The following is a 25,600-nucleotide window of genomic DNA, read 5'->3' as shown; positions in this document are numbered from 1 at the left end:
CTGGGTTAAAGCACCATACCATCCCTTACAATCACTGAATTTCCAGCGCACCGCCTCTTTCAGTGAGCCCTCAATCTCAGAATTATGGTTTATGGTTTTTCCCATTTCAGTTCACCTGTCCGTTTGTATGCCATGTATGCTCTCTGAAGACACATTAATCTTAACATATTTGGTCTCCTTTTGGTATTTAGTAGAAAATTCTGTCCTGGAAGATACCTGCCTCATCATCTTAGCTGACATGCCTGATATAAACTATATAGAGAGACGATGAGAAATATATAAATAATCTATGGTGTATGGCCTATGGTATACGGCCTCAATTCTTAATGCACACTTCGTGAGGTTAATCTTCTATGTACACAAGTGTAAATTTGATATAAGCAAGTTGTATGTTGCATGCAAAACAAATTGTATCAAAAACAATAAGGAAACACAGCTATTATGTATGTAGAAGACAACCATGTAGAAAAAAAGTTTAGGTTTTAGAATCAACATACTCAGAGGGACAATGAAATTCGATGCAGCATTTAGAAATGTGGAAGTACTTGTTTGTTTTAAGGCTCCAGAACTGGAGAGAGCAGAATTTAATGAGATAATGAACATTAAGTGACTCTCACAATAAGTATTTAATGCAGGACAGTGGTTGTTGTTAACACTTACAATTTTACAAATCAAATGTGTTTTTAAAAGTGTCCAAAAGTGGGTTCATATCATAAATGCCAAGAATTAGGACATAGTGCAGGTCAAAGAGGAATGGATAGTGATTTCCAGCTTTGGATAGTAGCCTTATTAAAGTCCTTCTTTATTTTTTATAATAATGGAAATCTGGTTCAAAGGAGGGAAAGCTATAATACATGCACAATATTATTCTGCAGCCATCTGAGAAAAATAGAGTCCACAGTAACAAAGTTTATGGGAAAAGGTCTGAACTAATATCCAAACACCTAAGTTTTAGATGCGTTTCTTCCACAAAGTCCGCATGACCTTGGATTAGTCTAACTTCTCTGGTTTCAGTTTCTGTGATGTGAGGAAATTAACTTGATAATCTCTGAGATCCCTTCTGACACTAACAATCTACATGAGTGTATTTCTCTCACAGTTTTAGAATTAAATATATGCTTTTGTTCCTTTTTATTATCTTTTTAATAAGACAATTCATCACCATGTTGTAACAAGATGATGAGACATCAGAACTGAGAAACTGGTATTCTTCCATCTACCTCTGGCTCTTTTTCTATTTGAAAACCAGGATCTCCTAATAAAGGAGTAAAGCTAACTTGAGTCCTTTTGGTATCAAATTAGCTGTTGCTCATCTAGTAAAAGTTAAAAACAGATATAAAAAGCAAATAGGTATGTTAACTAACTGGAATTAAAATAAAAACTTTTTTAAAAAGGCAAATAGGTCCTTGCTAGCATGGAGTTTGGGGGGAGTGTCTTCAGCACCCTGTTTCAGTTAACAGAGTTATTCAGCACAGATCTGACAATATTATGTTACTGAGAACATAGTAAGATGCTCTTTTTCTACTGATCTGGTTCAATTTCAGGTTATATTTAAACTTTGATTTTTCTTAAAACTTTCCAAAATACTATACAAAATTTTCTTTTCAGCAAGAAGAAATCAGATATATAAATATGAGTGTGTATATTATGAAACTGCATACCAAAAAAGAATTAATTTAAATGCAAATGGAGAAAACTAGTTTGGACTCAATGTTACATGATGCCAGTAAAATTTATACTGTGAAAATGAAGACTGAGGTGGGGGTGGTGGCTATGGGAGTGTACCAGGTTCTCCAAGAACCCTGATTTCGCTGGGCTAAGCCAGATCCTGAGAAGGGAATTAATGAATTCAGAACCACATAGAGCCTGTCCGTTTGTATGCCATGTTTTCTCTCTGAAGACACATTAATCTTAACATATTTGTGAAAACAAAAGTGCATTAAAGGAGTTTATAGAAGTCAGAAGAAATAAAAAATAGCTTTTAAAGAGAAAGAAAATAACTAATATAATGATCATTATTGCTCATTCCCTTCATAGATTAGGAGAATGAGTATCTCAGAAGCCAACAATATCTCTGGGTCTGTGACCGAGTTCATTCTCCTGGGCTTTCCATGCCGCAGGGAGATCCAGATCCTCCTCTTTGTCATCTTCTCCCTCATCTATCTTCTGACTCTCATGGGGAACACATCCATCATCTGTGCCGTGTGGTCAAGCCGGAAACTCCACACACCAATGTACATTCTCCTGGCCAACTTCTCTTTCCTGGAGATCTGCTATGTCAGTTCTGATGTGCCCAAAATGTTGGCCAACATCATCTCCCAGACCAAGAGCATCCCCTATGCTGGCTGCCTGCTCCAGTTCTACTTCTTCTTCTCCATGTGTGCTGCTGAGGGCTACTTTCTGTCTGCAATGTCCTTTGATCGGTTCCTTGCTATCTGTCGACCTCTACATTACCCCACCATCATGACTTACCATCTATGTGCCCAATTAGTGGTTTCTTGCTGGGTAGGTGGATTTCTATCCATACTGATACCTGCTATTCTTATGTCCCGGGTGCCCTTCTGTGGCCCTAACATCATTGACCATTTTTTCTGTGATCTGGGACCACTACTGGCTCTTTCCTGTGCTCCAGTTCCTAAAACTACTCTAACTTGTGCTACTGTAAGCTCTCTTATTATATTCATCACCTTCCTCTACATCCTAGGGTCCTACACCTTAGTTTTGCGTGCTGTCCTTCGGGTCCCAGCTGGCTCAGGTAGGAACAAAGCTTTTTCTACATGTGCCTCACATTTCTTGGTGGTTTCCCTGTTCTATGGCTCAGTCATGGTGATGTATGTGAGTCCAGGCTCCAGGAGCCACCCTGGGACACAGAAATTTGTGACCTTGTTTTACTGCATGGCAACCCCATTCTTTAATCCTCTGATTTACAGCCTTCGGAACAAAGATATGAAAGATGCACTCAAGAAAGTCCTAAGAGCACCATCAAAAGAAATTTCTAAAAATACAGAGAAATGATATAAATTTTCTTATCATTCTCTCAAGAATACCAAATTTCTCTTACTGGGGGAAAAATATCTTCTGGGCATATCTGAGTATTTGATTCCTTACTCTTATGAAAATGAGATTTGTTACACATAAAGAAACCTCATCTTGTCTCAAAAGCAAATACCCACAGTCTTAAAGGTCTCTTGTGGAAATTTCTGTACAGTTTTCATTCATCAATGTGTCATTTCTCTATTTTGGTCATTTTTCAAAGTCTGAGAGCAAATGTAATCAAGTTGATTTGGATGAAGCTACGACTTGTATCTTGGCTTTTACCCTACTACTAATTTTTGATTCAAAGTTATCACTATTTTTTCCTTTCCAATTACTCTATAATGAAACATAGCATCTACTCATTGCACTAACAAAAATTCCATTGCTTCATTTATAACATCAAGGACCCAGTATCTGTCACTGAAACAGTAGTGTTTTTTGATCTGTGTTTTATTACCAAGCATTGGTAAAGTGTCCGGGGTGTGCAGCAAATGAAAATGGGAAATGATATAGTTGCTTCTTACAGGAAATTCTTAGTCCAATTTTGAAGAGAATACATAGAAAGGCATGCACACATTCACATATGCCAAATCATTAAGTATTCTTTACCCAGACCTGGGTAAAGGAGGAACATTTACTTTTACAGAAAATAGGCATCAGAAACCAGGGAACAGACTCTCAAAGTATAAGATACTTACAGGCAACCAGCACTTAACACAAAATTTTTGACTTGGCCTTATCATCTGCCTCTACTGGGAAATATTCATATTTTAGACCAGAGCACCAAATTTCCTTTTTGGGGGAAGAGGTGGTTTTTGAAGCTGTCTCCATATGTTGGGAAAAAAGCTAACAATTTGACTGACAATGTCCAACCCAGACCAGAACTGATTTAGTTTTCCACGTAAAAATAGATATCTTAAAGTCTTCCTCCAAGTTATTTTGACTTTGGGATATTTTCTGTAATAGAATATGCCAAATGACAAAGTTTCCTAGACCACTGCAGGAAAATTCACAACAACCTACAATACCAAAGAGTTAGTTTCTCCTTGTCCTTGGCAAATTATTGGGACTGTACCTACCAGAGGTAGTAGGTACTACTCTTATTTAATTATAATAGGGTTCTTACATGTGTACAATAGAAGTTGACTCTGGCTGATTAAGCATGGCAATGGAAAAAAATTGTTGATGGGATATCAGGAATTTCACAGAATCAACCAAAGCTGAAAAACTAGAGTTGAGGCTCAGCTTCAAAGACCAATGTACAAATTATTCTGCAGAACTGGTCAGATGAAAAATCACCATCACAAGAGCCATCCTGCTGCCATGGGTCAGCAGATGTCACACTTTCAACCACTGCCAATTCTGTGCTAGGAGCTTGTCTTTCCTGAAATAACTGTATATGTGCTTCATTGCTATCTTTAATGTCAATATTTCAACACTGCTGCCCCCAATCCCATTCTGCTCCTTGCATCCCTAGCCCCTAAATCAAAATCTGGCATAGCTGTATCTGCTTGGTGGAACCAAGAATACATCATGTGCTGTAGCTACAGGACACGCTGGAAGAGCTAATACAGAGCAATTAAAAAATCCAATTATGCAAAGATAAGCTCCAAGTCTGGTAATATTGTGATTCTCCCAGCCATAAAAAACTATTGAGATACTAGGCAGCCAAAACAAAAGAAAATGCCCACTCTAACAACCCATTTGTTTTGACTCCCCATGATATCCCTGGGCCCTCTTCCCTCTAGAAGTTACACAAGGTAGGACTTAACTAAATGATCCATACATAATAGCAGTGAAGTAGATGCAGGATGAGAAAAGGGAAGTAAACTTCTCTATGGGTAGCTGAGGGCTTATCTATCTCATGATGAGTGCTGGTAGAACATACTCTGGTTCTGGTAAGTTATTGCTGCATTATCTGTGACTCTGAGAAACAGAAGTACAACTAAAGGGAAAAAAATCATCCACTCTCTAGAAAAGACTCCAGATGCAGTGAAATTTAATGCTGCCCACTCACCTTTCTTAGAACTGGTGAAGAGTGGAAAAGGAAGATTCTTCACTTATTCTTTTACTTTGAGTCAGAATTTTTTTCCCCTGAGGGTACATGGACCATAATTAACCAAATAAATGAGATTTCTATACCTAGGTCTTCATAGTATCTGAAAAAGATATTCATATTTCAAAGTAAAATATTTAAAATATTTTTTTTATCTAAATGTTATATACACAGAATTTTCAATAACCAGGGCTTGCTTAGCTACATTGAGATGAATAATAGTCTCCTTTCTCTATATTCTTTTTAAATACACAAGTAATACATTTTACAATGAATAAATTTTCAATTAGCAATAATCGCGCCTTGGATAAACCTCATTGGCTACGATACTGCCACTGCGCAAAGCTTGACCAAATAGTACAAAATAATGAAAATCCTCATATCTCCGTACTTCCACACGTTTGTCTCTTTAGCAGTGTCTTCAGTTTGGTGGGTATACTTCTAGACCTTTCTTCAGTGTGTTTATATATAAAAACATAAATTCTGGACTTTCAATGGCTATGTAGATAGGATTATACTTGAAAATTGCTCTATGACTGACTGACCCTCACACTCACCACCCTCCATTCTCATCTAAAAAGCAACATCTGAGAAGGAAATTTCATCTAGCTTCTGAAGGAACTTCTGACTGTTGATCTGGAACACATTAGGACAATGAAGCTGAAGATACAATTCTTCAGGAAATACCCATCCTAGGACGTAGTTCATGATGTGTGAGAACACTACTTCCACGACATAGATGACTTAGGATGTTCTTCTGCTACCAAATCAGGATTAAAACAAGGAAAACCTGTGAACATCAGGGTGCATATGCCCCTTTGAATCTGTATTTTGGTATCCTTTGGATAAATACCTAGTACTGCAATGCTGGATTGTAGGGTAGTTCTATTTTTAACTATTTGAGGAAACTCCATACTGTTTTCCAGGGTGGCTGCAACAACTGGTCACATTTCAAGTGATCAGTAGCCACATATGAGTCATGGCTATTGTGTTGGATAGTGCAGGTAGAGTTAGAGAAGTCTGAGGACTAAATACAGAACTTAAAAATGTTGAGGTTAAAGAAATAACTGCAATGCCTTTATTTTTTCAGAATATAGTTTCTTTGCCTAGAGGGGATAAGTATTATTATTCAAACTTAGTTGTACCAAGGAATCACTAAATTCTACTCCTAAAACCAATATTACACTATATATTAACTGACTAGAATTGAAATAAAAATTTGAAGAAAGAAATGTAACCAGTTCTGAGAAGTGCAATAAGTGTAAATATACATATTGATTTTGAAGACTTAGTATAATGAAAAAAAATATAGGTATCTCATTAATAATGTTTATGTTGAGTACATGTTGAATTGATACTATTTTGGATCAACTGAGCAAAATAAAATATATTACTAAAAGTAATTTCACCTATTTCTTTTTACCATTATTAATGTGGCTACTAGAATATTTACATTAAATATGGCTCACATTTGTGGCTCACATTATATCTTATTAGATTACACTGATTTAGACTGATCTCAAATAATCTCATAGCTTTAAATACCATTAATATGTTGATAATTCTCAGGTTTTTATCTCCACTCCCAACCTCATCTCAGACCTCCAGAATTGTATATCCAATGGCCTACCTGAACCTCCTCTTGGATGCTTATTCATCAATTTTTAAGTGTATATTCTTATCTTTTATTTCAATGGACCAATATCGGTGCTTGTCTTGACACAAGATGAGAAATTCTGGCTAATGTGTACAGTTCAAATGCAGGTTAGTCTCATTCTGCTATGGGACAATAAAGTAAATTCCCCTGGTATATTTAATAACTACATATATACATTTTATATTTTAATTCCTTCTAGGTTTTCATATGGAAATAACTGCCTTCACTGAGAACTTTGGTATTACTAAGGAAATCTAACATTGTCTACGAGATCAATTTAAATATGGGACACATAATTTAAAAATTACAAGAGAGATTTCCATCTTTTAACAAAAAAGGCAGTGGAGAGTAATTAATGTTAACTCTTCTTTGAGATAAGTTATAAGAACTGTCATTTCTACCTTCTTCTTAATGGCAATAAAGATCATTTGTGTTCCAAGGACATATTTTTCAGGATTATAAAAGTACTACACTGGCTTTTTCTGCCCCCAGATAATGTCTTTCTTCTTATCACATCCATGTAAGAGAATTGTGAGGTCTGACATTATCTTCAATTCAGATTCAGATCAGTCTTGAGCCTGTCAAACTTTTCAATGGTATATCTCCAGGTATACTTTTGAACCAAAATCTTCTTGCCTTTCTTAATGCAACTATTTTAATTTAGTTCTCTAATTATGCTTATTAAAATTTCCTACCCTCAACTGTCTAGTTTCTTAGCTCACCTAAAATATGAAAGAGCCAAAACAGAACCGCTTTACTTTCTTTGGGGTTCATCTCAAAATTCAGATTAAAAGAAGCCTTCCCAGACTATACTATTTAAAAAGAGCACCCCCCCCACCCCATTCCCATTATTATCTGTTCCTTTCACCTGCTTATTTTTCTTCAGAACTGTATTCTATTCTAGGAGCACCTGGCTGGCTCAGTCAGTGGAGCATGTGACTCTTGGTCTTAGGGTCATGAGTTTGAGACCCACGTTGGGTGCAAAGATTACTGAAATAAATTAATTAAAAGAAAAAATTGTATTTTATATATTTCTTGCTTTATATCTTTATTTCTGGCTCCTCTTACTAGAATACGAGCTTTATGAGAGCTAGATATCATTACTATACTCTCAATGCCCAGAGAAATGCCTATCACAGAGGAGGAACTCAATAAACATTTGTTGAGTGGACTTGTTAATGAAATAAACAATTATTTGAGTTCCTACTACAGAAGAAGCCATTCTGGAACAGTGAAAAGGTAGTATAACTTCTATTCTCTGCCTTCAGAAAACTTACAGTATAACTGGTAGGAAACTAAAAAAATAACTAACACAAATGATGCCAGAACCGATATTTAAAAGGCAGTCCAATTATAAATAAATATCTGGCAAACCTCAAAAATGCTATGAATCTAGAAAATAATATTATGATGAGCTATACTGGGCAAGAAAATTTTCAAGGGCAGCATGACTGGTGCCTAAAAATAAGCAAGATATTAGTAAAACAATTTTAAGCTCAGACTATAAAAATAAAATTGTACTACATTAATTAGGGAAAGTGAGTCAACAGGAGTAATGGAACATATATTTAATAAGGTTCCAGTTTGAAGACAAGTTGAGAGAAACCTTGAATTACATACAAACTAAAGAATTTGGACATGATAAATCACATGCAATTTTGCTAGCATAATCTTGTCTAACTCCTGATCCTTTCTCTCTAGGGTGGCACCTCGCATGGGTGGCTGCTCAAATCACAGTCTTCAGACTTTTCAGAAGTCCTTTCACAGTGGTATTGTTCCTTTCTTTGGTGCCACTTGGTTTTTGTTTCTTGTTCTCAAGTGTCTTGTCTTCTCTAAGTCACCATGCATTAAGATCATTATAACAGGATAAAGATTGCCACTCTTTTTAAAGCCATCTCTTATTTCTATTTCTGTTTGCTGTGCATTCCACAGATCTGAAGGCTCTTTATTCCACTAGTTTTCTTGGGTTCTTTTTTCATTTTCTTGTTCTGTTTTCATGGCCAGCTTTTCTTTTTGGTGACCTATGCTAATGGCTGCTTTTAGGTGTTCTTAAACTACTAAGACAATGGTTTTTCAAACTTTTTTGACCACAACCCTCAGAAATAAATTCATCTGATGCTGTGCCCTGTACACACATTCATATACAACTGAAACAGAAATATTTCGGTTAATACCACCCTTATCACAAATAATGCATTTCTATCCTATCCTATTCATTTCATTTCTAGGAACATATTTCATGAAGGCTCAAAATGAATGACTGGTGTGGTGATTCATTGCTTCTAAATAGGCTGAGAGTATCTGTGGTCTCTGTGATTCAACTGACTCCTTTCTAATCAATAGACAAAAAATTATTATTTACATATTTCTTTTTTTCCAATACCCACCACCTGGTTCCCCAAACCTCCCACCCCCCACCCCTTCAAAACCCTCAGATTGTTTTTCAGAGTCCATTGACTCTCATGGTTCACCTCCCCTTCCAATTTCCCTCAACTCCCTTCTCCTCTCCATCTCCCCTTGTCATCCATGCTATTTGTTATGCTCCACAAATAAGTGGAACCATATGTTAATTGACTTTCTCTGCTTGACTTATTTCACTCAGCATAATCTCTTCCAGTCCTGTCCATGTTGCTACAAAAGTTGGGTATTCATATTTCTTGAAGGAAGATGGTTAAATTAGTTAGCAATGCCATTTGGAAGGCTGTGTTCACAGAAAACTAGGACTCAAAACAATTTTTCTCTTTAGTCTTTTCTCATCAAATGTTTTTTCCTCACAATTGAACTTATAAGGGCCCTTTTATGGTCAAATGTTTTTTGCTCAATATTATTATGACCATCACCAGAAAAGCTCATTGTTTTTCACATTTAGTTGTACCAATTGTTTACAAAAATATCACTAAATACAATCAACAAAAAATTGATTTCAAGTGCTTAGTCAACAAAGTTCTGTCTTACTTGCCTCCAGCCAGATTTATAAATGTAGTAGTTTCTGGAAAGTCTGAATGCGTTTCTTCCTTAGCTTTTTCATACTTGTCAAAGGTCAATGTTTTCAGTTGTTGATTTCCATTAAGTCTAAGGTAATTAGAGAAACTCTCCAGATCCCTCTTAGGACAGGGACTGCTATTGCCCAGACAAATTGCATTCACCTTTTCCTTAGCACAAGAAACCTGATTTGTTCAGAGGAGCAATGAACTCTACGAACCCTCACTTCTTCAGCTTCCTTGCTGCTAGTTTGGTCATGTGACATAGTTCTGGTCAATGAGACACAAAATGGAGGTTTCTGAGGAGGCTTTTGCTTTCCTGAAACTCAAAATAGCAGTTTGAATTTCCTCCAACCTGGCATGGGGAATGCCTAGATGTTTAACATCCATCTTGTAACCACAAGTAACAAAAATGAGAATGAGGATCTATAAGCACAGATCCAACACAGAGTAGTATATAAATATAAATATGTATGTGTATGTGTATACATATTTGTTTGAAACTTTGTTTTTTAGAGTAGTTGTTTTAGGTTCACAGTGATTTCTCATATGCCCCTTAAAATTCCACACATGCATTACTTCCCTCATTATCAACATCCCCCACCAGAGTGGTACATTTGTTATAATTAATGAATCTACTTTGACACATATGATCACCCAGAGTCCTTAGTTTACATTAGGGTTCACTCTTGGTGTTGTATATTCTATGAGTTTGAACAAATTTATAATGACATGTATCCACCAAACAAAACAAAACAACAAAAGATGTTAGGATTTATCCCCAAAATTTGTGTAAGCAGAGAGGAGATAAGTATGGGGACTGGTAGAAAGGAAGTTTACATTATGCATTTATAAGTCTTGTGCTAGGACCTGGACAAAAATGATCAGTGAAAATGACAAAGGATGACAGGGAAGATGCCACAGAATTTAATGACATTAGGATTGGGTATGAGAAGGTGAGGAATTATAAATGTTAAGATTTTAGGTTCAGGTTGTAGATCAGTAGAGCCATTGGTAAATAAGTACAAGGAGAGCTAATTTAAAAGGAGGTTATCAAATTTAGGATCAGACATTTGAATTTGAAGCAGATTTTCATGAAAATATTTCCAGCAGGAAGCTGCAGATATTTGACTAAGATTGAAGTAAAGCCGGTATTGGCATTATCCAAGGAGAAAGTTTTAGCCAAGGTTTCCGTATGAGGTACAATATTGTAAGTTAAATGCCAAATCCAGAAAATAAGAAATTAGAGAATAAAAATTACCTCTGGGTAATAGTTATCCAGAATTTTACAGAGAACGATAAAAGTAAGTGAACCTTAGACCTGGATAGTAGTGGTAGTGATCTCACAAAGTCTATAGTTCTTTGGCTTACATGGAATATTAACTAACTTCCATGTGTCTGCATGTGGAGGATTAGAACTACCTCCTAAAGTGAAAGCATTGGCAAAACATGAGAGTCATTCAAGTCAATACAACCTTACTAAGTGCCCAAGTTGTTGTCTAAAACTATACTTGGAATTATGGAATCTACCAAAGCAGTACTTTAAAATTATCCCTGATGCTGAAAGTTTTTTTTTTTTTTTAATCTGGCTAAACTCTGGAAAATGATATGGAGGTTCCTCAAAAAGTTGAAAATAGAGCTACCCTATGACCCAGCAATCGCACTACTGGGTATTTACCCTAAAGATACAAATGTAATGATCTGAAGGAGCACATACACCTGAATATTTATAGCAGCAATGTCCACAATAGCCGAACTATGGAAAGAAACTAGATGTCCAAAAACAGATAAATGGATAAAGAAGATATGGTATATGTATAAATAGAATATTATGCAGCCATCGAAGGAAATCAAATCTTATCATTTGCAATGATGTGGATGCAATTAGGGGGTATTATGCTGAGTGAAATAAGTCTATCAGGGAAAGACGATTATCATATGGTCTCTCTGATATGAGGAATTTCAGAGGCAGGGCAAGGGAGGTTGGGGGGTAGAGAAGGACAAAATGAAACAAGATGGGATCGGGAGGGAGACAAACCATGAGAGACTCTTAATCTCACAAAACAAATTGAGGATTGCTGGAAGGTGCAGGGGGATAGTGGGATAGGGTAGCTGGGTTATGGACATTAGGAAGGGTATGTGCTATGGTGAGTGCTATGAAATATGAAAGCCTGATGATTCACAGACCTGTACCCCTGGGGCAAATAATACATTGTATGTTAATAAGAAAAAAATCTGGTTAACTATGTGCGATTATCAGTTAATTACACATATTTTTGCAACACATTCAACATTTGCTATGTTCTTTAAAAAAAAAAAACTAGGTCTGATGAAAGCAGAATTTTAAAATGTTGAAATACATCAAGTATGTAATGAAAACCAAAAGAGAAACTAGAAACTGAGTCATAGAGAAATACATGATCTTATTAAGTTGTATTTCAAAATAAAGTTTATCTAAGGTACAGACATATCTGGAATGCAACAGCAACAACTTCCTAAGATTTAAATCATGAGTGTGATGAATTTGTAAAAATCATCTTCCCAATATATCAAAATAAAAAGAAGGGAAAAAGCATAATCTCATTTGCTTTGTTATGTTCCATTCTCCTAAAACATTGGTAATACAGTATAGGAAATTCAACTTTTGAATCCTTTAGAGATTTCCCACAATAACAGACTCGGAATTTTCTTCAGTGCCTCCTTCATATCTTTGTTCCGGAAGTTGTAAATCAGGGGATTAAAGAATGGAGTTGCCAAAGCATAGAACAAGGTCACAAATTTCTGCATCCCAGCATAGTCGCCAGAACCTGGACTAACATACATCACCATGACTGACCCATAAAACAGACACACCACAGCAAGGTGGGAGGCACAAGTAGAGAAAGCCTTATGCCTTCCTGAGCCTGGGGGTACCTGCAGCACCACACTCAGGACACAGAAGTAAGTGCCAAGGATATATAGGAAAGTGAGAAAGATGATGAGAGAGCTAATGATACCACAGATCAAAGTAATTCCAGATACTGAAGAACAGGACAATGCCAGCAAAGGGGCAAGATCACAAAGAAAATGGTCAATGGTGTTTGGACCACAGAACGGCACCTGAGATATTAGAGTCAAAGGAGTTAGTAACCAGAGAAAGCCCCCTGCCCAGCAAAAGACCACTAACCAAGCACACAGGCGGTGGGTCATTATGGTGGGATAATGCAAAGGTCTACAAATGGCAAGAAATCGATCAAAAGACATCACTGACAGAAATAAACCTTCAGCAGCACACATGGAGAAGAAGAAGTAGAACTGGAGCAGGCAGCCAGCATAGGAGATGCTCTTGGTCTGGGAGATGATGTTGGCCAACATTTTGGGCACATCAGAACTGACATAGCAGATCTCCAGGAAAGAGAAGTTGGCCAGGAGGATGTACATGGGTGTGTGGAGTTTCCGGCTTGACCACACGGCACAGATGATGGATGTGTTCCCCATGAGAGTCAGAAGATAGATGAGGGAGAAGATGACAAAGAGGAGGACCTGGATTTCTCTGCGACAGGGAAATCCTAAGAGGACGAACTCAGTCACAGACCCAGAGATATTAGTCCTCTCCAAGGTCCTCATTAGTCTGACCTGTAGAAGTGATAGAGACAGTAAAAACCACAGAAATATTTACAATATTTTGCTTCTTCCTGATAAAGTGATAAATGTTTCTTTTCCTCAATTCAGGCTTGTGATATTACTATCCTTCCTTCAGAATCATGAGTTGTTTTTTCCTCTTCATCTCTTTCCTCCCTTATTTACTCAGTAAACATTTATTTTGCACATATTATTGTCAGGCACTCTTCTAGGAGACAGAAAAAAGATGATAAAAATGTAGAGTACCTGTTCTTTGGAGCTTATGTCAAATATATTTTGTTCAAAGTAACTTCAAACAACACATTCGTGGCCCCAAAATTTCTACATAAAGGGAATTTAGGAGCTTAAATCTGATTGGAAGAGAGCTAAGGAGATTTACCTCGGAACCTCATTTGCATAGAAAGGAAACTGTTTTTATTTAGATTGTATGCTTATTTGTGGCAACTTCATGGAGAGCTGATTCAGAACATGGAGTGATGTTAGCATCCCTCCATGTATATCATGGTGCTTCCACTGACACAGTAACAAGAGCATATGACAAATCAAAACAAACTATATTCTTGTCATATAAGACATGATTACACTCAGTTGGAAAAATATAAGGAAAGGCTTTTGAAAAGAGATGGACCTTAGCAAAAGGGCAGCGATGAAGGCAGAACTTAATAGCACATAATAATAATGTGAAAAGATTTAGATACAAATGTTATGTTTAGAGCAAAGTTCAAAAAAGTGGAAATGAGAGTACTTGTAGAGGAATGGTGAAATAAAAATTTTTAAAGATGGGCCATGTGGCAGACTGCCAGTCTAGTTCAGGCTTAATTTACTAGTCAGTGGAAAACAACTGGAGCTAGTCTAGTAGAAGAGTAAAAGATCAAAGGTTTATGGACGCTACATTGCAAGACAATTTCTCAATTAAAGGGTAATGAATTTAGCAGGAAACTATTAGAAACCTATTTTGGCAGTCCAAGGAAAAAGAATGAAGAGTCTAACCTAGGGTAATGTAGAAGCAAAGAGATACCAGGAATGGAGTCAAGAGATATGCAGTGGTAGAAACATAAACTCATGGTCTTTAAAATCGGCAGAGGCAATTGAATGCTGCACAAGGAGCCAAGAAGACACAGAAAAGAGAGCCCACGCATTCCATTTGCCACAGTCATACTCTTCAACTCTCTTCTGTTTATCCTTGACTATTATATTTCTATTATTCTACATATTATTATTATTATATTAACTAAATTAGCTTCCACTTACAAAGTTTTCCCCTCCTATAAGCCACACACAATGGGTGTTGATTTGCTATGTTGTTACCTGTGTGAAAGAGAACAGTAAACAAGGGAGTCATCTAAATTATTGCCAAAGTGTTAAAGAAAAATGTTACCATTTTCCTATCACCTAAGTACACAGTTTTTTTTTTAATATGACCTGCAAAGACAAGATGATAATTTGACAAAAACATTTCCCTAATCCCATTTCTAATATGGTTTATATAATAGAAATGGTATTTGTAAAGGGAAATAGTCATGAAATTTTTTTGCTCCTTTTCCCTATCAATATATAAAACAAAATGGACACTGAGACATGGGAAATAAGTCATTGTTCCATGTGCCCAGTCCTACTTATCCCAATGCAGCCTGGGAGTCAGAGGTGCCAGCTCCTTGGTAGAATACTTTTGGGTTCCTTTCTTTACAAAGACCCCTTTCAGGTTGTACTCAGAGAATAGAACAAGAAACAAATCTCTCCCTACCCCATTACTTATTCCTTCCAGACTCTGAAGCCTGTCTCCAGAGACCTCAACCCCAGGAGGCAAAGGAGGCAATTAATGTGATCATACAGACCAGGGCATGTTTCATTTTCAGTCATTATCATATTGAACACGAAAACTACATGAATGTGCAAACACTAATATGTACAATCCACACACACATATATATACATGAACGCACATACACATACATATTCCAAACTATCACAGTATTATTCCTTCCAGAGTTCCCTCTCCTAAACGTAATAAATTACTTATTAGCTAAGAAACCTTTTGATATGAGAGGCACCATTACTGTCAAGCTTTGTTAGACCTAGAGTCTCCCATTCCTGTTGTTCAAATGGAAGCATCCACTATATCCAGAATGAGCCTATTCTTTTTTTTTTTTTAAAGATTTTATTCATTTATTTGACAGACAGAGATCACAAGCAGGCAGAGAGGCAGGCAGAGAGAGAGGAGGAAGCAGGCTCCCTGCTGAGCAGAGAGCCTGATGCGGAGCTCGATCCCAGGACTCTGAGATCATGACCTGAGCCGAAGGCAGCGGCTTAACCCACTGAGCCACCCAGGCGCCCCCAGAATGAGCCTATTCTTAAAATATCCACAGAAGTACCAATCCCCATTCTTTTCAAACTCCTTAATTCCACATGTAGATCAAATAGAATGGATGTTGGCCAACTAAGAAGTTAAGACACTAATTGTATAATGAAGACAAATTCATTTCCTCTTCTTCAAATCAAGGATACATTTTTTTCTAAGCTTTCCTTGTAGATAGGTGTGCTCATGTGACTACTCCCTAGTCAGCAGAATGTAATTAAAACTGATCTGCAACATTTTAACCTCTACCCAGGCATGGTAATTGATGATCTCTGATATAATTAAGCATGTTGATTTAGGAAGCTGACTTTTGAAAATAATGAAGCCAAGGATGGAAAACAAGCCTGAGTTCCAGAATCATCATTCAAAAAACAGTTGCCTATCAATCAGGAACTCCCATTTAGGCTTTAACTAAGCAGTAAATGCCTTTAATATTTGACCCACCAGGAAAAAAAAAAAAAATGTGACTAATTGAATCAAAGGTATGAAGAAAACAATCTGTGGGTGACTATATTAAAAATGTATGTATTTGTGGGCTTATTCCCTTTAGTTTTCTAACTCTAAAATGGCACAGAAAAACTTTAAAAACAATGTTTACAGAAGAAAAATTCTGAGAAATAAAAATAGGGGTCATAGAGTGAGTGCATTTTAAATTCAGGCCAATGCAGCCACATTTCCCTTCATAGACCTTTCAGAGCTTTCTTTATCACTGTTACTTTTCTGTCTATCCTTAGCAGGAAGGCCCAGCTTTTCATACTGTGCTGTTGGTCTAGTTCTGTAAACTAGAGATACAAGAACACTACTTTATGCCTCAATTATGATGATGTATGTTAGTGTCAATGGAAAGAACATGGAATATATTCCTTTTTTAAATTTATTTATTTATTTTCAGCATAACAGTATTCATTATTTTTTCACCACACCCAGTGCTCCATGCAATCCGTGCCCTCTATAATACCCACCACCTGGTACCCCAGCCTCCCATACCCCGCCACTTCAAACCTCTCAGATTGTTTTTCAGAGTCCAAGGTGACCCAATGTCTAATTCAAACCTAAAATCTACATTTCCAAGAACACAAAGCTAATGACCACAATAAATAAAAATCTACAGAATTGTCTTAACTATCCACAAGCCATTATAGAACCAACCTAGCTCTCTTGCTGTCTTAATAGCACATATGAGGGATACAGGATTGTTTAGAACTCAATAGATCTGTTACTAAACCAGGTTATTACCCTTAGAATTCCTACACATTTAACAAATCACACATCTGTTGAAGAATTTTCATAATCTAATCTTTTTTTAATTTGTTTTTTATTTTCAGCATAACAGTATTCATTATTTTTGCACCAGTACTCCATACAATCCATGCCCTCTATAATACCCACCACCTGGTACCCCGACCTCCTACTCCCTGCCCCTTCAAAACCCTCAGATTGTTTTTCAGAGTCCATAGTTTCTCATGGTTCACCTCCCCTTCCAATTTCCCCCAACTCCCTTCTCCTCTCTATCTCCGCATGTCCTCCATGCTATTTGTTATGCTCCACAAATAAGTGAAACCATATGATAATTGACTCTCCCTGCTTGATTTATGGGTTTCCTATTTGTAGCACATGGCTTTTTAACCTCTTTACACAGAGTAGTTTTCAGTGGCTCATAAGAGCTGTATGACCCTTAACACAGACTTTGTCATACATTCTATATGCAAGAGCAAAAAGCCTCCATGGAAATATGCTACAAATAGAGGGCTTGAGGAAATGTGAATGAGAAGGTATTATTACTATCACTGTCATTACTTCTAATTTGTTCTTAGATGCCAATATGTAGTTGAAGCCAAGGAATTATTCTACTGTTTGGAGTCTAAGGTGAATGAAAGGTTCAGAATTTCCATTTGGGCATGATCAATTATAAATGAAATATGATTTTAATTGAACAGTTACCCAACTGAAATATTAAGCTACTAAACTTAAATTGGCAATATTAGTGTAAAACAGAGGTCCAACCTTGACTCTTTAAGACTCTGAGATATCAGCTGTTTTCAAGAGGAATCATACAATTCTCAAAAGATTGAGTCAATGAGGTTTCAATTTGAATCTCCCTGATGGCTAGTGATGCTGAACATTTTTTCATGTGTCTGAAAGCCATTGTATGTCTTCATTGGAGAAGTGTCTGTTCATATCTTCTGCCCATTTTTTGACATGATTATCTGTTTTGTGTGTGTTGAGTTTGAGGAATTCTTTATAGATCCTGGATATCAACCTTTTGTCTGTACTGTCATTTGCAAATATCTTCTCCCATTCCGTGGGTTGCCTCTTTGTTTTCTTGACTGTTTCCTTTGCTGTGCAGAAACTTTTGATCTTGATAAAGTCCCAAAAGTTTATTTTCGCTTTTCTTTCCTTGGCCTTTAGAGACATATCTCGAAAGAAGTTGCTGTGGCTGATATTGAAGAGATTACTGCCTATGTTCTCCTCTAGAACTCTGATGGATTCCTGTCTCACGTTGAGCTCTTTTATCCATTTTGAGTTTATCTTTATGTATGGTGTAAGAGAATGGTCGAGTTTCATTCTTCTACATAAGCTGTCCAGTATTCACAAAACCATTTATTGAAGAGACTGTCTTTTTTCCACTGTATATTTTTTCCTGTTTTGTCCAAGATTATTTGCCCATAGAGTTGAGGGTCCATATATGGGCTCTATACTCTGTTCCATTGGTCTATGTGTCTGTTTTTATGCCAGTACCATGCTGTCTTGGTGATCACAGCTTTGTAGTAAAGCATGAAATCAGGTAACATGATGCTGCCAGTTTTATTTTTGTTTTTCAACATTTCCTTAGAGATTCAGGGTCTCTTCTGATTCCATACAATTTTTTGGATTATTTGCTCCAGCTTTTTGAAAAATACTTCTGGAATTTTGATTGGAATGGCGTTAAAAGTATAAATTGCTCTAGGCAGTATAGACATTTTAACAATGTTGATTCTTCTGAACCATAAGCATGGAATGGTCTTCCATCTTTTTGTGTCTTCTTCAATTTCTTTCATGAGTGTTCTGTAGTTCCTCGAGTACAGATCCTTTATCTCTTTGGTTAGGTTTATTCCCAGGTATCTTATGGTTCTTGATGCTGTAGTAAATGGAAACAATTCTCTAATTTCCCTTTCTGTATTGTCATTGTTAGTGTATAAGAGAGCCACTGATTTCTGTACATTGACTTTGTATCCTGCCACGTTGCTGAATTGCTGTATGAGTTCTAGTAGTTTGGGGGTGGAGTCTTTTGGGTTTCCCATATATAGAATCATGTCATCTGCAAAGAGAGAGAGTTTGACTTCTTCATTGCCAATTTGGATACCTTTTATTTCTCTTTGTTGTCTGATTGCTGTTGCTAGGACTTCTAATACTATGTTGAACAAGAGTGGTGGGAGTGGGCATCCTTGTCTTGTTCCTGATCTCAACGGGAAGGCTGCAAGCTTTTTCCCATTGAGGATGATATTTGCTGTGGGTCTTTCATAGATAGATTTGATGAAGTTCAGGAATGTTCCCTCTATCCCTATACTTTGATGCATTTTAATCAGAAATGGATGCTGGATTTTGTCAAATGCTTTTCCTGCATCAATTGAGAGGACCATGTGGTTCTTCTCTCTTCTCATATTAATTTGTTGTATCACATTGATTGATTTGCAAATGTTGAACCATCCTTGTAGCCCAGGGATGAATCCCACCTGGTCATGGTGGATAATCTTTTTAATATGCTGTTGTATCCTGTTTGCTAGGATCTTGTTGAGAATCTTAGCATCCATATTCATCAGTGATATTGGCCTGAAATTCTCCTTTTTGGTAGGGTCTTTGCCAGGTTTGGGGATCAGAGTAATGCTGGCTTTATAGAAAGAGTCTGGAAGTTTTCCTTCTGCTTCAATTTTTTGAAGATATGAACAGACACTTCTCCAATGAAGACATATAAATGGCTATCAGACACATGAAAAAATGTTCTTCATCACTAGCCCTCAGGGAGATTCAAATTAAAACCACATTGAGATATCACCTTACACCAGTTAAATGGCCAAAATTAGCAAGACAGGAAACAACATGTGTTGGAGAGGATGTGGAGAAAGGGAACCCCTCTTACACTGTTGGTGGGAATGCAAGTTGGTGCAGCCACTTTGGAGAACAGTGTGGAGAAATTAAAAATAGAGATTCCCTATGACCCTGCAATTGCACTTCTGGGGATTTACCCCAAAGATACAGATGTAGTTAAAAGAAGGGCCATCTGTACCCCAATGTTTATAGCAGCAATGGCCATGGTCGCCAAACTGTGGAAAGAACCAAGATGTCATTCAACGGACGAATGGATAAGGAAGATGTGGTCCATATACACTATGGAGTATTATGCCTCCATCAGAAAGGATGAATACCCAACTTTTGTAGCAACATGGATGGGACTAGAAGAGATTATGCTGAGTGAAATAAGTCAGGTAGAGAGAGTCAATTATCATATGGTTTCACTTATTTGTGGAGTAGCATAACTAATAGCATGGAGGACATGGGGAGTTAGAGAGGAGAAGGGTGTTGGGAGAAATTGGAAGGGGAGGAGAACCATGAGAGACTGTGGACTCTGAAAAACAATCTGAGAGTTTTGAAGGGGCGGGGGGGTGGGAGGTTGGCGTACCAGGTGGTGGGTATTAGAGAGGGCACAAATTGCATGGAGCACTGGGTGTGGTGCAAAATGATGAATACTGTTATGCTGAAAATAAATTAAAAATAAATTTAAATTAAAACAATGAATACTGTTATGCTGAAAATAAATTTTAAAAAATATCATGAAAAAAAAGATTGAGTCAATACCATTAATCTGAATTCATCTTCTTCTTAAAATTAATTGGATCATAACCCTTGGGGGGGGTGTGCTTTGGTGAGTGCTGTGGGGTATGTGGACCTGGCGATTCATGGACGTGTACCCCTGGGGATAAAAATATATGTTTATAAAAAATAAAAAATTAAAAAAAAACACACACACACATTACCTCCAAAATACACATTAATCACGGGGATAGCTTTCATTGTTAGAAAGCACAATACTTATTGAGTGTCAAGTTCTACAATGTTTTTAATAAAATCGTTTGTGCTAAAAAAATATTAATTGGATCACCTACATTTGATGAGAGAAGGAGCTATCCTACATCACTGAATGACACAGAATCTAAATAAAGAGGCCAAATTTTTCAAAAATTCAAATATGATCTTGTCATTTCCTTGTTTTCAATCCTTAAATATTCCCTTCTCCCCTACAGAATCAAGTTCACCTCGTTAGTGTCTCTAAGTTCCTGCCTCCCTAAGTACATCTCCTTTCAGAACATCCCCTCCCATTCACTCTACACTCAGTCATACATATTGTATATGCTACTCCTTCCATTTGTAATGTCACCATACACCCTCCTCCCTTCATTCTATCTAGAAAACTTCCAACCTGTCACTCAAGACTCAGGTGACTTATCAGCTTCTCTGTGAACCCCTCCTTAACCTTAACCCATACTTAGTCCAACAATCTTCTTTGCTCCTCTTGCCCCCTCTGTATTCCGCCCTTTTTTCTTTTTTCTTTTCTTTCTTTTTTTTTTTTTTTTTTTTTTTGATCGTTAATAGATCTGTGCCCATAGAAGTCAAGAATTCCTCAGGAACAAGGATCCTAGCATCTCTATATCATCAATACCAAGTATGCTGCTTGGAACATGACTAGAGTTTAAACTCTTACAGGAGGGTTTCTCTTTCCCTGCATGTTTCCCCACTTGCAAACATGTGTTGTTTCCTGACTTGTTCATTTTAGCCATTCTGACTGGTGTGAGGTGGTATCTCATTGTGGTTTTGATTTGTATTTACCCAATGGCAAGTGATGTGGAGCACTTTTTCATGTGTTTGTGGGCCATTTGGATGTCTTCTTTGCAGAAATGTCTGTTCATGTCTTCTGCCCGTTTCTTGATTGGATTATTTGTTCTTTGGGTGTTGAGTTTGATAAGTTCTTTATAGATTTTGGACACTAGCCCTTTATCTGATAGGTCATTAGCAAATATCTTCTCCCATTCTGTCAGTAGTCTTTTGGTTTTGTTGACTATTCCTTTGCTGTGCAGAAGCTTTTTATCTTAAAGTCCCAAGAGTTCATTTTTGCCTTTGTTTCTCTTGCCTTTGCAGACATGTCTAGCAAGAAGTTGCTGTGATCGAGGTCAAAGAAGTTGCTGCCGGAGTTCCCCTCTAGGACTGTGATGGATTCCTGTCTCACATTGAGGTCTTTCATCCATTTTGAGTCTATTTTTTGTGTGGTATAAGGAAATGGTCCAGTTTCATTCTTCTACATATGACTGTCCAGTTTTCCCGACACCATTTGTTGAAGAGCCTATCTCTCTTCTATTGGATACTCTTTCCTGCTTTGTGAAATATTAAAAAGAAGAAGAAGAAGAATTTTTTGCAGGCCCCAGAGTTCCATGTTTAAGACCACATATCCTCTGGCCTGTGCACCACCTTCAACAAGATTGGAGAGGAACACCAAAGCTCTGCTGTCTCCTAGTAAATTTACCTTCCTCTCCCTCTCCATCAACCTTTCTATACCAGCTGCTGTGGATATAAAGCATCAGTAAAAAATACGCTCCACTCCTTTTCCCAAAATGGCCCTGCTCTGTCTCCACTGATAACAAAAAAAGAGTCTTCCTTATCTCTTTTGTTGCTTCCAGATTTTTAATGCTCCCTCCTCTCTAAAAGCTGTTTTAAAGTTCAATCTCCACAAAAAATAATAAAATAAAATAAATTTTAAAAATTTGAATCTCCCTTTAGAAGAAGAGCTGTCCAACTCTCATTACCAAGGAGGACATAAGAAGCCATAGAGTTGCACTGTCTGTTATGGTAACCACTAGTTACCTGTGGCTACTGACACTCAAAATGTGACTGGTCCAAACTGAGATGTACTGTAAGTATAAAATTCAGCCCAGTTTTCAAAACTTAGAATAAAATCTTAATACAAAATATCTGGTTAATAACTTTATATTGATTATTGTTAAAAATAGAACAGGAGAGGCTCTGCTGTGATACCTAAAAAGTGGACAACACCAGGCAGCCTCAGAACAAGTTTTTTCATGTGCCAAGAGTTTGCATATCTCAGAGGGTCTTAATCTTACATCCCAGAACAAAAATTATTCCTCTCTTTAATTTTATCCATAATGATAGTGCAATTTCTAACAATCATGTGCACTAGGATGGAAGAAATTCCCTGAGGTGGCAGTCAGCTTTTGGAGGAAGGGGAGTGGCTTCCTCCTTGAGACCACTTTATGTGTCCTAAAAGAGCAAAGCAAAGGTACACCTGGGAAGGCAAAGCACTGCTGCAGTTGAGGAGTGAAGTATTCGTGACTTGAAGGGAAAGATCTTACCCCATCTGTAGTTTAAATTACTGAGTAAAAGCTATAACAACAATATCACAGAGGAAAAGAAAACACACACAGAGACAAGACTGCAGCAGCAAGGGTTCCTGGAAATGTTAACATGATAACAATCCAATAAAAAACAACCGACATTGGTAATGTGCTTTATATTTGAAAACTAGTTTTAATTATGGTAAGATACACATAAAACGACATTCAACAAATCTTAACAATTTTGTAAGTGTACAGTTACGTGGCATTAAGTACATTAACATTGTTGAGCCATCATTACCACCATCCATCTCCAGAACACCTTCATCCTCCAAAACAGACAATGTGTATCCATTGAGGGGTAATGCCCCCTGGCAGTCACCATTCTGCTTTCTGTCTCTGTGAATTATAGGATTCTAGGAACTTTACAAAACTGCAATGATACAGTATTTGTGGTTTGTGACAAGCTGGTTCATCCATGTTTCAGAATTTCCATTCCAGTAAGACTGGGTAATTACATTGTATGTATACATCATACTTTGTTGATTACATTGTATGTATACATCACATTTTGTTGATCTGTTCACCTGTTGATGTATATTTGAACCACTTTCATCTTTTGATTGTACTTTGCATTTTATAAATACTTTTATATATGACTGCTTATTGATCCACATCAAAAAAAACCCCAAATGCCCTTTTTAAAAACTAGGAATGAAAGTTTTGATTTGCTGAGATGGAATCAGAACACAATCTTGTCAATTTTTTTCTAACAAAGCATTGTTATCATTTTCATAATACAAGTAAACATAGGTGGATAGGGCAGAAATAATTCTTGTTTTGATTTGCAGCTACATAGATTTCTTTCAAGAATCAAAACATTTTTTTTCTTAAAAAGAGGCCCTTTTTTCCTTTAAATAAATATCATGGGATGATCATTTAAAAGTTTATAAAAACAAAACTGCTGAAGATCATAACTTGACAACAATAGCTAATGATAATAAATTTTGATATAATTGATAATAGTATATCAATTACATTATATAATATATATTGAGTGCCAGGCACTATTTTAAAGGCTTTCATATATTAACTCATTTATTTCTAAACACTCTATGATGCAGACCTGATTACTAATATCGTCTCCAGTTAAAACTGGGAAAGCAGACAAATAGCAATTTAAGTAACTTACCCATAGTTAATCAATATGGAATCGAGAGAAGCTTTGAATTTTAAGAATTCTCATGTGGACTTATTTTTTCTAAATCTAGTACATTTTCTTACTTTTAAGTATAATTTTTCTAGATTCTAGGAATCAAAAGGAATTTTATCTCACCACACAATCTCCCATTCAGAAATTATTTCTAAACTTTACACATAACTTTCCTGAGGGCAATCTTCATCTCCTTATTCCTGAGGCTGTAGATCAGAGGATTTAAAAGTGGAGTTGCAATTGAATAGAACATTGTCAAGAACTTCTGCATACCAGGCTGATTGGCTGCCCCTGGGCTTACATACATCACCATAATTGAGCCATAAAATAGGAACACAACTATCAGGTGGGAAGCACATGTGGAGAAGGCTTTTTTCCTACTTGAACTTTTGGGAACCTGAACCACAGCTCGAAGGACCAGTATGTAGGACACAAGGATGTAGAACAAAGTGATAAATGTTATTACAGCACTGAAAATGCTACAAGTCAGCATTGTCTTAGGGACAGGTACACATGATATGGCCAACATTGCCCCAAGATCACAGAGGTAGTGATCAATGACATTTGAACCACAAAACGGAACTTGAGAGATAAGGGTGGCTGGAGTCACCAACCAGAGGAACCCACCCACCCAGCAAGCAGACACAAGGGTTCCGCAGATTTTCCTGGTCATTATGGTAAGGTAATGCAGTGGATGGCAGATGGCAACATACCTATCAAATGCCATGAGGGCCAGGAAGAAAAGTTCTGTGGCACAAAGAGAGAGGAAGATGTAGAACTGTAAGATGCAGCCATTATAGGAGATGGTCTTGGTCTTGGATAGGAAGTTGAACAACATGTTGGGCACATTGGAATTGATGTAGCAGATCTCCAGGAAAGAGAAGTTGGACAATAAAGTATACATAGGAGTGTGGAGTTGCTGGTTCCACCATACAGCACAGATAATAGCACTGTTGCCCAACAAAGTCAAGATGTAGATGATGGAGAACAAAACAAAAAGAAGAATTTCCACCTCTTGACTACATAGGAAACCCAGGAGAATGAATTCATGAATGACAGCAGTGTCATTTTTGTTAGGCAAAATATGCATTTCTAACTTAACATGTACAGAGACATAATCAGAACTACATATTAAGAGTCTCCTATTTTATTCAGCCCTCCTTAATACCTAATTTCTCATCAGAATTAGGTGGTATTATAAGTAGATAATAAAATTAGTCAACATGAAGAATTGTTTTCAAAATAGCTCTGTTGGAAGACAAATAGAAAAAACACCACTAGTAACATTACTTTAAGTATTA

The 25,600-nt window shown here is 36.9% G+C and overlaps 3 protein-coding genes and 1 pseudogene across 3 annotated transcripts; 1 reads left to right on the top strand and 3 right to left on the bottom strand.

The window, feature by feature from the left end:
* Window positions 1-2,046: 2,046 nt before the first annotated feature.
* LOC131836044 (olfactory receptor 11H6-like) lies at window positions 2,047-3,015 on the top strand. The gene has a single exon (XM_059181058.1). The coding sequence runs from the start codon at window positions 2,047-2,049 to the stop codon at window positions 3,013-3,015; it is 969 nt and encodes a 322-aa protein (XP_059037041.1).
* A 2,291-nt stretch (window positions 3,016-5,306) lies between these two features.
* LOC131837342 (U4 spliceosomal RNA) lies at window positions 5,307-5,439 on the bottom strand (annotated as a pseudogene).
* A 6,928-nt stretch (window positions 5,440-12,367) lies between these two features.
* Window positions 12,368-13,336, bottom strand: LOC131837119 (olfactory receptor 11G2-like). The gene has a single exon (XM_059183377.1). It carries the CDS (start codon window positions 13,334-13,336, stop codon window positions 12,368-12,370), a length of 969 nt encoding a protein of 322 aa, XP_059039360.1.
* Window positions 13,337-24,450: 11,114 nt separating this feature from the next.
* Window positions 24,451-25,389, bottom strand: LOC131836047 (olfactory receptor 11G2-like). The gene has a single exon (XM_059181063.1). It carries the CDS (start codon window positions 25,387-25,389, stop codon window positions 24,451-24,453), a length of 939 nt encoding a protein of 312 aa, XP_059037046.1.
* Window positions 25,390-25,600: the final 211 nt, after the last annotated feature.

Source organism: Mustela lutreola, chromosome 7 (assembly GCF_030435805.1).
Source record: "Mustela lutreola isolate mMusLut2 chromosome 7, mMusLut2.pri, whole genome shotgun sequence".
NCBI lineage: Eukaryota > Metazoa > Chordata > Mammalia > Carnivora > Mustelidae > Mustela > Mustela lutreola.
This window is presented reverse-complemented; position numbering and strand designations above follow the sequence as displayed.